Source organism: Drosophila hydei, unplaced genomic scaffold (assembly GCF_003285905.1).
Source record: "Drosophila hydei strain 15085-1641.00,03,60 unplaced genomic scaffold, DhydRS2 tig00008114-arrow-pilon, whole genome shotgun sequence".
NCBI lineage: Eukaryota > Metazoa > Arthropoda > Insecta > Diptera > Drosophilidae > Drosophila > Drosophila hydei.
The window spans coordinates 4,877,920-4,894,608 of NW_022045827.1; the positions used below are offsets into that span (position 1 = coordinate 4,877,920).

Consider the following 16,689-nt stretch of genomic DNA (forward strand, 5'->3'; position numbering starts at 1 on the left):
GTGTGTCGTTCGGTCTGTTCGTGCCGCTGATAGAGGCGCGTCGACTTCTCGCTGGTAGGGTTTTTAGAACGCATCGAGTGCTCAGTGCTGACGGATCTTGCAGCGGCATCAGCATTTCGGATCATTATAATAAATCCCCACAAATATATATATATATATAGAGTGCATACTCTTCATTCTGATTGACAAGTGACAGACAGAATATGTCGCGTTTCCTACAATTGCGCGCAACGATCGCGCCTGCGCTCACCAGGCAGCGTCATGTGAGTGGGCGTCAAGCCAGCATCCGTTGATGAATTATGAATCTATATATTAATTATAGCATGGCCGAGTGATTGCCATACGTCGCGAGGATCAATCAGTGTGGGAGCGACGTGCTCCATTCGGACCCACCCATGTCCAGAAGTTGGTCAAACAGGGCGTTAAAGTCATTGTCCAGCCCTCCAATCGGCGCGCCTATCCCATGCAGGTGAGTGAGCCCAGAATCAGATGCGAATATAATTAAGCTTAATCATCATGTTATACGTGGGCTTAGTTACAGAGTCGCCTGATGTAGTCCATATGGAGTGCATCATAAAAGTTTTTTTTGCCAGATAAGCTCTAAATTTGGCAATCGTTGGCCTTGGCAGCAGTCAAGAGCTGCGAATGTAGCGTAATTTCATGTTATCTCGCTGGGAACATGTTTTCAGTCAACCTTTTCGTTTGTTTCCTCAGATAATATATATAAATGAACTTTACGAAAAACAATATTTATTTGATTGGCATTTTCAAAACAATAATAGCTTGATAATAGCTGTGATGTGAAATCGAAATCAGATTAGTTGCCAAGGACATTGCTTATTTATGCTTCAGTTATTTATAGTTGAAGTATTTTTGTTTTTATTTTTTTTTTGAATATATTTTGGAATGAAAAGAAGTAGATTTTTAAATTTGTTGTATAAAAATGAACATAAGGAAAATAATAATAAAAAGTATTAAATTGATTTTTATATTGCAGTGCAGAATTCATAATTTTGATCATAAAAATTGTAGTATATTTTCAAAGCATATTAATAGATTGTAAATTTGAAAACTTTTTGAATGAAGTTGAGATTTTTAGTTATAAAATAAAATAAATAATCAAAATAATAATTATTACAATAATACAATAATATAATAAAGAAAATATATATATATATTTTTTTAAATAATTATTTATTAATTATTTATCATTATATATATATGTATAGATATATATTATGATAGTATACAAAATGTATAAATAAAAAATACATTTGTAAAATATAGTAAAAATAGTAAAATAAACATTAAAAAAGTATGTAAATATTAATAAATAATTATTTAAAAAAAATTTTTATAATAAAATTATAGGAAATAGAAAAAAAATATAAACAATAAAATAATATTTAAAAAATAATTAAAAAATAAATAATAATAAATTTTCTGAAAAATATAATATTTACATATATAAATAAATTATTTATTATAAAAGGTAAATAATTAAGTGCTTACAGGGTATCTCGCAGTCATTGTTAGTTCTTTCTTCTGATCTAAAAATATACCAATTAGCTAGACTATTAATCTTTTAATGTTGCGCATTATGTTGACTATCGAATTATCAAATCTTCTGGTTAGATTACGGATAAGTAGAAATAAAAATTGGGAAAATTATGAGCAGAGGTGTCGAGTAATATTTGGGCAAATTGTTGATTAGATAAGAAAAATTCTGGGAACTCTTAACTTACAAAAAATATATAATCTTTCTTTTGATATAGGCATACATGCATGCTGGAGCTCAAATCCAGGAGGACATTAGCGATGCTTCGGTCATTTTTGGCGTCAAACAGGTGCCCATCGATGCGCTTATACCTGGCAAAACCTATTGCTTCTTCTCGCATACGATCAAGGCGCAAGAGTCCAATATGCCCTTGCTAGATGCCATACTCGAAAAGGTTGCAAATCATTAATCTTCCCATCTGAACTCTTCTAATTCCCTTGCCACTTTTGCTACGTAGAAAATCCGCCTCATTGACTATGAGCGCATCATTGATGAGCGCGGCGCCCGCCAGGTGGCGTTTGGCAAGTATGCCGGTGTTGCTGGCATGGTTAACATACTGCATGGCATTGGATTGCGTCTGCTGGCACTGGGACATCATACGCCCTTCATGCACATCGGACCCGCCCACAACTATCGCAACTCCTCGATGGCCCGCCAGGCGATACGTGACTGCGGCTACGAGATTTCGCTGGGCATGATGCCCAAGTCAATTGGACCTTTGACCTTTGTGTTCTCGGGCTCCGGCAATGTGTCCCAGGGCGCGCAAGAGGTCTTCTCCGAGCTGCCTGTTGAGTATGTGCCGCCAGAGATGCTGCGCAAGGTAGCCGAGCATGGCAGTAAGTACTGAAGATCAGAGAGATAGTTCGATTGCTTAAGGGATTTCTTCCTTTGTCTAGATACAAATAAGCTATACGGCTGCGAGGTGAGCCGCTCGGATCATTTGGAACGTCGCGAGGGCGGCGGCTTTGATGCCAAAGAGTATGATGAGTTTCCCGAGCGTTACATTTCCACATTTAGCCAGAAGATCGCGGCCTACGCTTCGGTCATTGTCAATGGCATCTACTGGGCCGTTGGTAGTCCAAAGTTGATCAGCATACCGGATGCCAAGAATCTCTTACGTCCGGCCAACACACCTTGGCTGCCCACTAGCAAAGGCAGTCCTGCTCTGCCGCATCGCATGCTCGCCATTTGTGACATATCCGCCGATCCCGGCGGCTCCATTGAGTTCATGAATGAGTGCACCACCATCGACACGCCCTTCTGTCTGTACGACGCGGATCGCAATAAGGATACCAAGAGCTTTAAGGGACCCGGTGTGCTGGTCTGCTCTATTGATAATATGCCCACGCAGCTGCCGCGCGAATCAACGGATCTCTTTGGCGAGCTATTAACGCCCCATGTCCACGACATCATCAAGAGCGACGCCAAGAAGCCGTTGCACGAGGAACACTTTACCTATCCCATACAGTCGGTGAGTAAGCAAGGTTCCACTAGTCTAAGAATTGCTCAAACATCCCTCGCATATTTGCTCAGTATACACAACGCCCCTCAGCTTTAGCTTATCAGTCATAGCGTTATCAAGTGTGCACATAATTTCAGTGCTCACTGTGTTTGGCAATCGCTCTCTTAATATGGGTCTTTCACTCCCTTAGGCAATTATCGCTAGCAATGGGGAGCTGACCGAGAGCTTCCAGTACATACAAGAGTTGCGCGAGGCGCAGAGCAATCGTTCCCGCCACAAGATGGAGGGACGTTCCGAGGCACAGAAGAAGGTTTTGGTGCTGGGCGCTGGCATGGTCTCGGCTCCGCTGGTCGAGTGGCTGCACCGGGAGAAGGATGTGAGCATAACGGTCTGTTCGCAGGTCAAGGAGGAGGCCGATCGCCTGGCACAGCAATACGCCGGCGTCGATAGCGTCTATTTGGATGTACACGAGAGCACGGGCCATCTGCAGGAGCTGTGCGGCAAGGCCGATGTGGTTGTCTCACTGCTGCCTTACAGTCTCCATGGCATGATTGCGCGCTACTGCGTGGCGGAAAAGACGCACATGGTGACCGCCAGCTATCTGAACGACGAGATTTCGGAGCTGCACGAGGAGGCACGCGCCAATGGCGTGACCATCATGAACGAGGTGGGCTTGGATCCAGGCATCGATCATCTGTTGGCGCTGGAGTGCATACACGAAGTGCAGGAGAAGGGCGCCGTTGTCGAATCCTTTGTCAGCTACTGCGGCGGCCTGCCCGCACCGGAGCACTCGAATAATGCGCTGCGCTACAAGTTCTCCTGGTCGCCAAGGGGCGTGCTGCTCAACACGCTGTCGGCGGCGAAGTACTTGAGCCAGGGCCAGATTGTGGAGATCTCTGGTGGCGGTGAGCTAATGTCCAATCCGCGCAGCTTGGACTTTTTGCCCGGCTTTGCACTGGAGGGCTTCCCCAATCGGGACTCCACCAAATATGGCGCACTCTATGGCCTGGGCAGGGATGTGCACACCCTGCTGCGTGGCACCATACGCTACAAGGGCTTCTCGGAGTCCATTAAGCCGATGCAGCTGCTGGGCTTGATCGATCCAGAGCCAAATGCTCTGCTGCATCCCAGTGGACCGGATGTGACCTGGCGACAGCTGGTCATTCATCTGCTGGGCCTGTCCGACACGAGCATCTTCTACGAGAACCTCAAGCAGAAGCTAGTCGAGCGCCTGGGCGATGTGGATGGCATCGAGAGTCTGGGTCTGCTGGAAGAGACGCCCGTGGTCAAGCTGCACTCGCCGCTGGATACGCTCAGTCATTATTTGTCCAAGCGCTTGGCATTTGGTAAGTGCAAACGACTTTGGGTCGACTAAGGACTGACTTATCCAGAACTTCCCTGCAGAGCGTGAGGAGCGTGATTTGGTCGTGCTGCGTCACGAGGTGGGCATTCGCTGGCCCGACGGTCGTCGCGAGGAGCGCGGCATTAACTTTGTCGTCTATGGCCAGCCCCAAGGACACTCCGCCATGGCCATGACTGTGGGCAAGCCAGCTGCCATTGCAGCCAAAATGATATTGGATGGTTAGTAATACTCTATAGACGTTATATGGGTATATTCACCCACTTTACATTTCTTTATGCCAGGTGAAATCCAGGAACGCGGAGTTTTGCTGCCCTTCACGCCGGACATCTATCGTCCCATGTTGCAGCGCCTGCGCTCCGAGGGTCTGACTGCCACGGAGACTTCCAGATGGCTCCACTAGTAAAAAAAAAAAAAATGCCGAATTAGCGAAACTTTTCCAATTGAATTTTAATTTTATGCTTGTTATCTGTTTGTTTTATTATTTATAAACAAAGACTTGTTTTCATTACATTTTCAGTCAGGCGAAATTTTGATAAGACTGCACCTGTTATCTATATACTTTATATATACTTATTAGTATGATATGTATTATGATTATAATTTTGCTTTCATGCAGGAAATGAACGTTCAAATTTCAAATTTTCTATAATAAATTTTGTAGACAATTGTGATTAATCAAAACATTAAACATAAAATGGAATATTTTTATCAGTTGGTTTTGAATATGTATATATAGTTGGTTCTCAATGTGGTAATTGGTTCTCTTTTAAAAGATTATATAATTAACTCGTAAATAAATTATTTAACTCTATATATATCCTTTTTTGTATGCTGCACTACGTAAGCTTAAAGTTTTTAAAGATATTGCCTAATATTTAAATTAGTTTGAAAAGTTCCATATTCGATGGGTATTTTGTTGAAATTTCTATTTTGTAAAGCTTGCTTTTCCATTCCTAAAAAGTAGTTCAAAAACTTAATCTAAAATAAAAAAGATAATTTTCATAAATATCAAAATTAATCTATTTAATATATTGCACCATATTCTCCTATATTATTTTCTATTTTCGCCACTATTATTTAACATTTCATGTTATGTTCTACAAAAAACTAGGCTTCCATATGCACATGTTTTTTTCTTTTAATAGATTTGGTTTGCTGTCGTCAGTATGTTGTCAATTTGTTAATCACTTGGCAACCCGTTAGCTTTATTTTTTTTAGGTTATCAGTTGAACTTGAACTATTTCAAAATCATAAATAAATATGTTTAAGTACATACATACATACATATAATGTATATGTATTATGTTCCATATTTAGTCAAGTGCAAGCTAACTAACGTAGCCCCAGAGCTCCAACATTCACATGATGAGGTTTCCGTTCATTTTTAGGGTTTTCGCTGGGCAATCTAAATTGGGACTCGAATAAATAATCACACCTCGCATATTTGTTAAATACTTTGTCCCAGAGATTGGGGCTATCAGCGAAGAGTCTAACATGATAACCAATAACCCCCTTCTACTAGCACTTGTTTAACTTTTACAAATTTTAATTCATTCAATGCAAATTCACACATACGCACACTTGTGCACATGTGTGCAGGCGTGTCTTTCGCTCTCTCTCTCTGTCTTACGCTCATTCTGTGTGTGTGTGTGTATGAATTCTAAAGAGAGTCGCAAACTGTGCGATAACAATGTGTGCAATGGGATTAGTGGAAAGCAGAGCGAACTACCGAAGCTCAGCCGCAGTCGGCGTTGTAAATTAAGCGCTTGGATTTTTTTATACACTGTACGCTATGCGAAAAGAAGTGTATGTAGGCCTTAGCTATGCTTGCAAATATTTTTAAATATATTTGAACAGTTTTATAAACGTGTAAGAAAGTGTGAGTGTTTCAAGAGAGTTGAATGATTTGCTTTTACTATTAATTTAATTTTACTAAAGCCACGCCCACACATAGCTTACAGAAACTCTTAAAAGTCAATTGAAATTCAGTTTGCAGTCTTAAAGCTTCAGTTAAGCTTTATTCTGGCTGCATATAGAGTATAGCGCAGTTGTTGTCATCCGACCGCAATATTCCTAGTTGATTTTTTTTTTTAATTTTTGGGCTGCGCTCGAACTGCCGGCCAGCCAGCCAGCAGTTCGTCTTCAGTCTTGATAATACACAGTGCTGAGGCAGTCGCAAATCGTCATTGTCTCGCAAGTGCCTTCGCCTGTTCTATATATAAATAACTGTTATATATATTAGTAACGGTTGTTTGCGTGTTGCGTGCCAACAATAACAACAACAAAAACAGCAATAGCAAGAGGAGCAACGGGAACCGCAGGCGAACGGCATCCCGTGTGTCTATATAAACGATTATTTAATTTATGGTTTGTAGTCATAAAAATAAAGAAGAAGAAGAAGCATAAGTTTATTTTTTCGAAGAGAAGTGCGTGCCGGTGGTGAACAGCTGCTGAAATTTCCCAACTAAAACGTTTCGTAAAATGTTTATATCGAAGACAGTTACTTGCATTTGACCCCACAGGCAAAGGTCATAAATATATCAATATTATAACTGTGCTCCGCTGTTATCATTGCAATACAACAATATATACATATATAAGAAAACAAGAACAATATGGCCAACATGCGCTATTTGTCGGAAACCCATTTGCGGGGCTTCGAGCGTTACAAGGTGAGTATTAAATGGCTTAGACTACATACAAACAAATAAATACAAGCCGAAGCGCACCTGCAACACGAACCTTAATAAGAAGGTATAAAAAAATCAATGCCCCATGTATATTTTAAAGGCGCCTCAGTCACAGTCGCAGTCACTCAATCAATTTTATTACAAAGGCAATCAGTTATTATCAGGCTTACGATGAGTTCCGGTTAGTGCGCTATAAATATATATATGCCATACATATAGAGAGGATCGCATGATTAATCTAAGAATTGGGCAATGGGAAGATTTATTTGTTGTTGTTGTCTTTTCTGTCAATGTCACTGTCACTGTCACCGGCATGTGTTCTACATGTAGACATTTTGGTGGCTTATCAAATCGGCCCTAGGCATGACTAGGCCTAGGTCATCCATTTAATAGACCGGATGATGCTAAACACATTTTTTTTGTTTCGTAAATCCCGCAGAAAAGGCATTGAACTGCGAATAAAGCATGTGCTGTCTTTAGAGAGATAGTTCCCGGCTTGACAGATTGAATGGAATTTGTACAGGAGATTAACCTATAAATAAAAGATAGAGAAACAGTGACAGTAAAGCAGAGAGGGAAAGAGAGAGAAAGAGAGGTATAAATAATTACAGAAAAGATTACTGATTAAAAAATCAATATATAGTTCTGGTGATACGTTGAAGTACACTTCACTTTGAAAATTTCCAGACTTATATAAACTCTTATCTGTATCCAAGAGAGCTGGCTTCAAGTTTTTCGTAAGGCTATAATTGAGATTATTCCATAAGTTGAAGATGAAGAAAGAAAGGCAAGACAGAGGAGACAGAGAGAAGCTCAAACACATACGCTTATGAATGGAACCATAAAGCATAAAGCTGACATAAAACTATATATTTCTATATTACTGGCAATTTAATATTGCACACTTAATTTCTGGAATCTTAAGTCATATAAAAAATATTATTATAATCTTGGAAATAATTGCCATAGATATTAGATGGGAAATATAAAACTCTCAGATTGCATTGTCAAGAAATATATATAAATATCACAATATTAGCTATAGTTTATGTATAGAAATTTCAATGTAATGTGGAGTAATTTGATTACAAGGGACTTTTATTCGAGCAATTGTTTTGGTATATTAAAATTAAATAAACTTCAAGCGTAAACAATCGCGCTATTTTGAGGTCCCCCTAATGGGCGTAAGTACTACCAAGAAAGAAAGTGAAACCTATTTATAGGTTGTCAGTCGAAAGTATTTGTAGATTAAGTTGTATTTTAGGCAGGGGTATTTCTAAAACTGAATTTATGTTCAAATAGTTGCGAAAATATTTGGCGAGGGCTGACCATTGATTGTCAATAAGTTTATATATATGATATGATCCGTCATAATACCTAGTCATATTTCTCTTCTAGTACAACAGCATAGACACCAGCTATCTGAGTGTCTATGTTATGCATCCCTTCTGGAATGCTTGCGTTAAGGTATGTATTCTCTCTCGAATCGAAGCGCTAAGAGGTCTTTCATAGATCCCTTTATTGCTTTGCAGTATTTACCAAAATGGTTGGCACCCAATCTGCTCACCTTTGTGGGTTTTCTCATGACCGTGGTGAACTTCCTATTGATAGCCAACTACGACTGGGACTTTACGGCGGCCAATGATAAGGCCGTGGGTAATACAGTGCCTGGCTGGGTGTGGACCGTGGCTGCCATAAATATTCTTATCTACTACAATTTGGGTGAGTCTGCTAAACAGAATTATCTCCGACGAATCGCTTTCAGCTGGATTATTTTCCAATAGATGGCATGGATGGCAAACAGGCTCGCCGCACTGGCACGAGTGGGCCGCTGGGCGAGCTCTTTGATCATGGTCTGGACTCCTATTCGGCGGCACTCATACCCATCTATATCTTCTCACTATTTGGTACCGAAGATTTGCCACCCATACGCATGTACTTCGTTATTTGGAACGTATTTCTCAATTTCTATTTTACACATGTGGAAAAATATAATACAGGTGTTATGTTTTTGCCCTGGGGTTACGACTTTACCATGTGGGTAAGTGTGTTTAAATGAATTGTAAGTTGTTATAAACTGTTATAAATTTTTTGAAACAGTTTTTAGACGATATGAACTGTGACAATTTGTTAGAAATAGCTATAAGCTGGTATTAACAACGAAATTATAAAGTATTCAAGCAGTTTCAATATTTATAAACATTTATGAACTGCTATTAAAGTTATAAGCTTTTATACAAAGTTATAAACTGTTATAAACAGTTTTAACCTTTTATAACCAGCTAGAAACTATAAAACTTTCAAGTATCAACTGTTATAATGGCTTCCAAGCATTTTCAATCAGTTATAAACGCTCATAAAATATATAAACTCATAAAATATGAGCTCGTAATAACTTTATAAACTCTCAATTACTGTTATAAACTCTTATAAATGGTATCAAACTTTTATATTGTAATATATCTAAAATTATATATATATTTTAATATATGTAGTTTAAAACTATTATTACTTACTATAAACTGTTATACAAAATTATAATTTGATCAAAAGTATTTTGTGCAGTTTTAAACTTTTATCAACTGCTCTGAGCTATACAATTATAAGATGCTTAAAACTGTTATACACTGCTCCAAGCTATTACAAACGTTTATAATTAATTAAAAACTGTTATAAATGATTAATAAATTTTAGGGCGTCAGCTTGATGCTTTTTGTGGCCACGCTCGTGGGTCCTGAAATTTATCGCTCGAGCTTTTATGGCTTTACGGTGGCAAATGTATTTGAGGTGGGCCTAATTGGCTCCGGCATTCTGTCCAGTCACCCCATCATTATAAGGAATATATATCTGTAAGTATTATATTCGTGTGGATATCTCAATCTGGCTGTAATATGTTTTAATCTTTGCAGCTCTTATAAGAATAAGACGGGCAAAATGCGTCCCATGATGGAGATGTTGCGTCCGTTCTTCGCCTTTCTCTGGTTGTTCGTAATAACCGTCGTTTGGTCGTTCTTCTCACGCAATAAAGTTATTAATCTGGAGCCGCGCATATTGTGGATACTCTATGGCACTATCTTTTCCAATATTGCAGTAAGTTTTCAATCTATAGAAACTATTCTAGAAGTAGCTTTAACCCTTGCTTTCATAGTGCCGCCTGATCGTGGCCCAAATGTCGGATACACGTTGCGATAGCTTCAATATACTCATGTGGCCTTTGGTGGCCACCGTGGGCGTCTGCTGTTTCCCTTGGTATGAGCAGGTGCTGGGCACGGATCTGACGGCTCAGGGTGAGCGCTGGCTCGTCCATGGCTTGACAATATTTGTTACATTGGCCCACTGGCATTATGGCTTTGGTGTGGTAAGGACACACATATATTTCCATGTATTTCTATATAATATCCAAATCCTCTATCTATATAGGTCACGGAAATGTGTAACCATTTTAAGATTCGTTGCTTCAAAGTAAGAATATCCCACAGCAATTCCGTTGAACATACATACCAAAATAATAACAAATCCCTGAAAAGTCATTGAAACTAATTACATAACTAACTGAAATCAACAAAGAAAAGTCAAAAATTTCAACAAATCGTTAAAGAAAACCAAATGGTTGGCCATTTTATATGTGATATAAATGTTGGGTGTTACAAAATTCTATTTCGCCTCGCTCTGGTCTAAGTTTAAGTGATCCATAAACAGTATATAAGCTCTCTCTCTCAGTCTCTCTCATGCGCCGCATCAATGTAATGGTAAAGTTCACCCAAGAAATCCTATTTTAATCTAACCTAGTCTAAGAATATAGTATATATACTAAATATCTGTAGATCAACACATGTATAGATATATAACTGGTACTTAACTGCATGATAAGGCAGCTGCAAATAGCATGTGCTATGACCCCTAACTGCATGTTCCGATAAGTATTAAATGCATTCAGCTAACGGAAAATCAGCTAAGCAATATTATCTTAAAGCCCGCATTATAATTTCTATAGATAACAAAGACGACGGCCAATACCGCTGCGGAACTGAACGAGGCCGTCGATGCCACAAAAGCCACGGAAACCGTCGAGGAAGTCTAATTGAAAAGCCGTTTGGACTCTTTTTGTCTTGTCCAAACGTCTTTACTAAGTACAGTTGTGTAAAGTTTCTTATAAATGGTTTCTTAGTCTAAGTTGAAGTCATACCAAAAAAAAATGTTACTGTTAAGCAGCGCAAACAAAAGCTTACCGAGTGCCTTATTCCCTAGACTTATTTACGGCAAGCTTTCTAGCGAAAGCTTTGCTGAGTTGCACAATTTGCCCGCCAGATGGCAGTTGTGTGCATCCCATTTTGCTGAATAAATGTCAATTTCAATTAAATCAATTAATGTTTTATTGCATTTTGGAAATTTAATAAAACTATGTTTAATATTGAATATTTATAAAAATTAAAAAAATATATATATAAAAATATAATATACATATCTTCGAATTTTCATGTTAAATCGAGGCAAAAGACAAAATTTATTTTTGGCATGAAACCAAAACTGAGTCAAGCCATATATTGTTTAAAAAAGTTTAATTCAAAACTTTTCTGGAAATTTATATCAATTATAAGAAGCTTAAGCAAATATGAGGAATTCTGAGTAAAGATAATTGTTTTAAGTGAAAATCTGGTAATGTTAAAAGAATTATTTGAAATTCTAATGAAGGTAAATGTTTGAGATAAAAAATACTCTACTACTATAACTATAAAGCTTAAATAATACTGTGCTTAGTTATATAAATATAAAATAAATATAATTTATATAGATGCAGATAGATATATGGATAGCTTGACTTTAAATAGGCATGGAACTGTAGGCCACGTTTAGAATATAGTATAATTGATATATCTCAGAGAATATAGTTTTTCTAGTATGCTGCAAAATGAGAAACTTCTATACTATAAACTTCCATACCCCTATATCTACATACCTACATGCCTACATACCTGCAAACCCTCATATCTACATATCTATACAGAAATGCATTGAGTGATTCGTGATCAACATTTTCAAAAAACAACAACATTATAGAAAAGTGCATTTAATATTACAGCTAATAAATTGATTTTTAAGTTTAGAGTAAAGCATTGAATGCTTTGCTTGTATTACAATGTAAGCCAATATTATATTACTATCAAAGCCTTTACTTTAAACACGCCTTTCTCACTAGATTCTTCTTATATATAACTTTAACTTCATTAAATTAAACATATTTATTAACATTTTTAAATATTATTACTTTTTATATTATTCAAAATTGTTTAAATTCTAGAACTACTTTATCTGTGCTCACAATAATTTCTGGCGTATAGAAATCAAAATTTTGAAAACTTTTGTAATAGTTTAAAGATTCTCAGCTCTATATATATATGTATATAGGGATTTCGCAGGCCTTTTAGCAGTTCCGCTTTGCCATTGTCACGTAGCGCATCCATTTCTCATTTCTCATTTGCTACTTGCCTCGGGCTGCGACACGCTTCTGTCAGCAGCAACAAATTATATCTGCGGCTGCACACATATCTAGCCCATATCTATTTATATATATATATATATATATATGTATATACATATATATATTTCAACACTTCGGTCTGCTTTTTTATTGGCATTGCATTTAGAAAGTGATTTGGCGTATATGTGTTTGAAAAATATTACACACACAGACACACGCACAGTCACACTCACACTCTGAGCTTCAGCTAATGCACACTTTAAGGCCAACAATTTTTGCATGCATGTCACGCATTGTTGTGGTCGTTATTATATTTGATGCCATTTTACCTACACACACACACACACACACGCAAACATTGAACGACGGATCGTTTAAAGGGATATTTTAACTTTGTGTAAACCTCAGTGGGTGGTTTTTCCTTGCCTGTTTTCCTGTTTTATAGATTACGTTAAGCGCCAGTGTGGGTAGAGGCTGCATAATATTGTTAAGCGCTGCCAAATGCTTGCAGCAAGCGTCTGTAAATGTTGAAGCCATGGAGCATACCTTAATAATAATAGTGCTTAACTCTGAGATAGTCTGCTTGTAGATCTTAGTATGACTCGTATGATATATGACATACGATATATGGTATACGATATACGATATATGATATACGATATACAATATACGATGTACGATATACTATATACGATATACGATATACAATATACGATGTACGCTATACGATATGCGATTAATTAATTAATTAAAATTGCAAAAAACATGTTTAGTTTTTTGCTGGCTTAAGCCCCGCTTAATTTATCCTTCCCTGTAGCTTATATCCCATATACCTATACTATATACTTCATACACTATAGTAAACTTACATAAAACTCTATACCCGATATCTTATACTCCATATATTATGCCTAGTACTTTATATCCCATACACTATTTCCAATAGCTTATACTCTATACATTATACCTTGTGCCTTACAGCCTATTCATTATACACTGTACCTCATACCCTATACATTTTACCTAACACCCAATAATCTATACTCTATACGCTATGATCTTTGACCTATACTCATTTATGGTCTAACAAAAAAACGTCTAATGTCATGGAGATAATTTGCTTATTTGGTAAAGGTAAAGGTCAATGTTTTCATTAAGTACTTCAGTAGTATAAGCTTATATTAGATTTATCGCTTACTATTAATTTTACTAAATTAATTTTAAATATTAATGATATATGTATCTTCTTAGGCTTAAATTGCTATTGGCAAACACATTTAAAATTGTTTAGCAAGCTGAAGCTCAAAAAAAAACTAGCAAACTCAGCTATATGAAAAAGTTTTTTTCTATGTATAATTAGGACATAGACTCAGAGGCTTAACTAATCAAGTAAACAGGCTAGACTTTTAGACTAGTTTCTTGATTTCCAGCAATCGAAATTGAGACCAATAAAATGATATACATTTAGCATTAAAAGCTTGCTAAAAAAGATCATTTATAGTATCTGAAAATTTAGCTTACTTGCTGAGCTTCTAGGCGCAGCCCTTAACTCGCTGGCTACATTTGGTCAGAGTTTACCTTTAACATCTGCTAAAAAAGCTATTAATTAAAATATTAAAATATTATTAAATTATTTAAAAATTCATCCTAAACAAGTCTCATCAAATATTAAGCTCTTAAATAAAAACAATAATATTGATGAGCATAAAATTTACATAAATTAAAGATTACGAACATTTTGTCTCTTAGATGTGATAAAACAGCTAAAATATCGACATCGACTGGGCCATAAATTTGCTTTAAAAGCAGAAAAAGATAAGGGAAAAACTGCCCATTTGGCGTGTGTGATGAGTACCTCAGTTGCCATTGTTTTTTATGCGGATGCGAAGTATTTATATGTGTGTGTGTGTGTGTGTGTGTGTGTAAGCACATGTCTCGATCCACCCACTAAACTGATGGTTCATTTGTCTTTATTTAGTCGCAGCGCTCGAAATGGTCGCTCGGAGGCTGCATTTATTGACAATAAATAGGTCATAAATTATACATTGGGATGGGCTGAAGTTCGTTTTTTTTTTTTGGGCATGGCTGGGCAGCTTGTTTTAAAGGACTCGTCCTGTTGGCTTGGTGTAGTTTGACTGAGGCCGGGCTCCAAAAGAAACGCGTGCGACACAAACTTCAAAGCGGAAGTTGTGCAGTCGCTGGCGGTGGGTGCCGGCTGGCGGAAGTGTAGGCGTCGAATGGGCGTGGCACACACTTGGCAAAGTGCACTTGAAAACAAAGAGCGTAAAGTTATTAAAGGTTTTTGTGCTTTGTGCGCCTTTCATGTCACTTACACCAGCAAAGCCGCCACCCGCAACTAAACCCCCAAAGCCTCAGCCTAAAACTTGGGCTCCTCTTTTATGTATTGGAACGGGTCTGGGCCGCGCTGGGCTGTTCGCGTAATCTTGAAGATGCTTTGCATACAGTTGTTAAGGGAGCGAGGTGGAGGGGGCCGGATCCAAAGCAGCAAACTTCAAGCGTGCGGCAAATTCAATTTGAAATTTCCAAATGTTTTTGAAAATTACATTTTTTATGAAGGGTGCAAAAAGTTGCCGGTGTGTGAGTCCCAAAAGCGTGTCAAATGCTGAACCGATGCTGTGGTGGGCGTGCCACGGACTCGACTTGAATGATGCATCCTGTGAAGCAACAACAACAACAACAACAAATGTCAAGTAAATGAATATTTTATTGCCAGGCATCAGGCAGCGAAGCTTGCGATTTGCGAGTTTGTTGGCAGGGCAAAAGCAACGGCAACAGCAACAGCAACAGCAGCAGCAGCAACAGCAACAGCGAAAGCTACCGAAATTGGCTTCCCACTGTGTGCATTGGTTGATTCTATGGCCGCTACGGGAGCACCAAAGTGCGTGCCCGAGTTTCGCTCCCCACTCGGGCAAAAACTAAGCAAAAATTGATGATGTAGATGATTTCAAAGAGCTTCCCGCCCCGAGTCGCACGAGGACTATTGAATTTTTATATCGGGGTCGCGTGCGTTATTTGTTTGTTATCAAAGGAGCCACCCTACATGCTCTCCAGCTGCTACCGGCTGGGTTACCTGACAACCGATCACAAACGTAGCTCCATATGCTGATTCAATATTTTTCATCATTTTCTGTCGATGAGAAAACCGAATGCGCCAAGCACTCGCCAATCACAGGGTTTTGCTTCAGAATTTAACAAAATGTCTTTAATGCTGGGAACATATAAATAATAACTTCTAGTTCTATAGGGTATTTCCCAAAAAAAAAAATATTGCAAAACCTTTTAGGCATCATGAATGCATATTTATTTTAGTCCAAATCTCTACAGACTTCAATTTGTAATGGATTATAAGGAACCCCATGCCCAGAAAATTTTCGTCTTCATATAAGCTTCGGAAAGGGGCCGTTTTTTGCTTGGAATTTTGTATATAAAGAAAGGGAAAGCAGCAGAGAAAGAGAGATGGGAAAGATGGAGAGATAGACAGAGAGATATAAAGAGGCAGGGAAAAAGGAAAAAGGCAGGGAGAGTGAGAGTGAGAGTGAGAGTGAGAGTGAGAGTGAGAGTGAGAGTGAGAGTGAGAGTGAGAGAGAGAGTGAGAGAGAGAGAGAGAGTGAGAGAGAGAGTGAGAGTGAGAGTGAGAGTGAGAGTGAGAGTGAGAGTGAGAGTGAGAGTGAGAGTGAGAGTGAGAGTGAGAGTGAGAGTGAGAGTGAGAGTGAGAGTGAGAGTGAGAGTGAGAGTGAGAGTGAGAGTGAGAGTGAGAGTGAGAGTGAGAGTGAGAGTGAGAGTGAGAGTGAGAGTGAGAGTGAAAGTGAGAGTGAGAGTGAGAGTGAGAGTGAGAGTGAGAGTGAGATTGAGATTGAGAGAGAGAGACAGAGACATAGAGAGAGAGCAAGAAAGAGAGAGCGAGAAAGAGGGAGTGAGATTGAGAGAGAGAAAAAGAGCGAGCGAGAGCAAGAAAGAGAGAGCAAGAAAGAGATAACAGGAAAGAGAGAGAGAGAAAGAGAGAGCAAGAAAGAGGGAGCAAGGAAGAGGGAGCAAGAAAGAGGGAGCAAGAAAGAGGGAGTGAGATTGAGAGAGAGAAAAAGAGCGAGCGAGAGCAAGAAAGAAAGAAAGACGGAG

At 38.5% G+C, this 16,689-nt stretch overlaps 2 protein-coding genes across 4 annotated transcripts; both read left to right on the top strand.

Annotated features, from left to right (window-relative positions):
• Positions 1–65: 65 nt before the first annotated feature.
• Positions 66–4,931, top strand: LOC111592904 (alpha-aminoadipic semialdehyde synthase, mitochondrial). Its single transcript, XM_023305352.2, has 8 exons — positions 66–263; positions 323–469; positions 1,776–1,952; positions 2,016–2,394; positions 2,455–3,029; positions 3,211–4,366; positions 4,425–4,601; positions 4,665–4,931. The coding sequence occupies exons 1-8, from the start codon at positions 204–206 to the stop codon at positions 4,781–4,783; spliced, it is 2,790 nt and encodes a 929-aa protein (XP_023161120.2). The 5' UTR covers positions 66–203; the 3' UTR covers positions 4,784–4,931.
• A 1,603-nt stretch (positions 4,932–6,534) lies between these two features.
• On the top strand, positions 6,535–11,433 carry LOC111592916 (ethanolaminephosphotransferase 1). 3 transcript variants are annotated; one of them, XR_003944275.1, is made up of 9 exons: positions 6,535–7,055; positions 8,472–8,540; positions 8,606–8,795; positions 8,858–9,114; positions 9,768–9,922; positions 9,983–10,163; positions 10,222–10,431; positions 10,494–10,822; positions 10,898–11,149. XR_003944275.1 is itself a non-coding variant. In XM_030224412.1 (9 exons), exons 1-9 carry the CDS (start codon positions 6,999–7,001, stop codon positions 11,152–11,154), a joined length of 1,248 nt encoding a protein of 415 aa, XP_030080272.1. In that variant the 5' UTR covers positions 6,535–6,998; the 3' UTR covers positions 11,155–11,433. The 3 variants fall into 3 exon arrangements, 1 of the variants encoding a protein (XP_030080272.1); XR_003944276.1 differs by having other exon boundaries at positions 11,068–11,146; XM_030224412.1 differs by having other exon boundaries at positions 10,494–10,535; positions 11,068–11,433.
• The last annotated feature ends 5,256 nt before the right edge of the window (positions 11,434–16,689 follow it).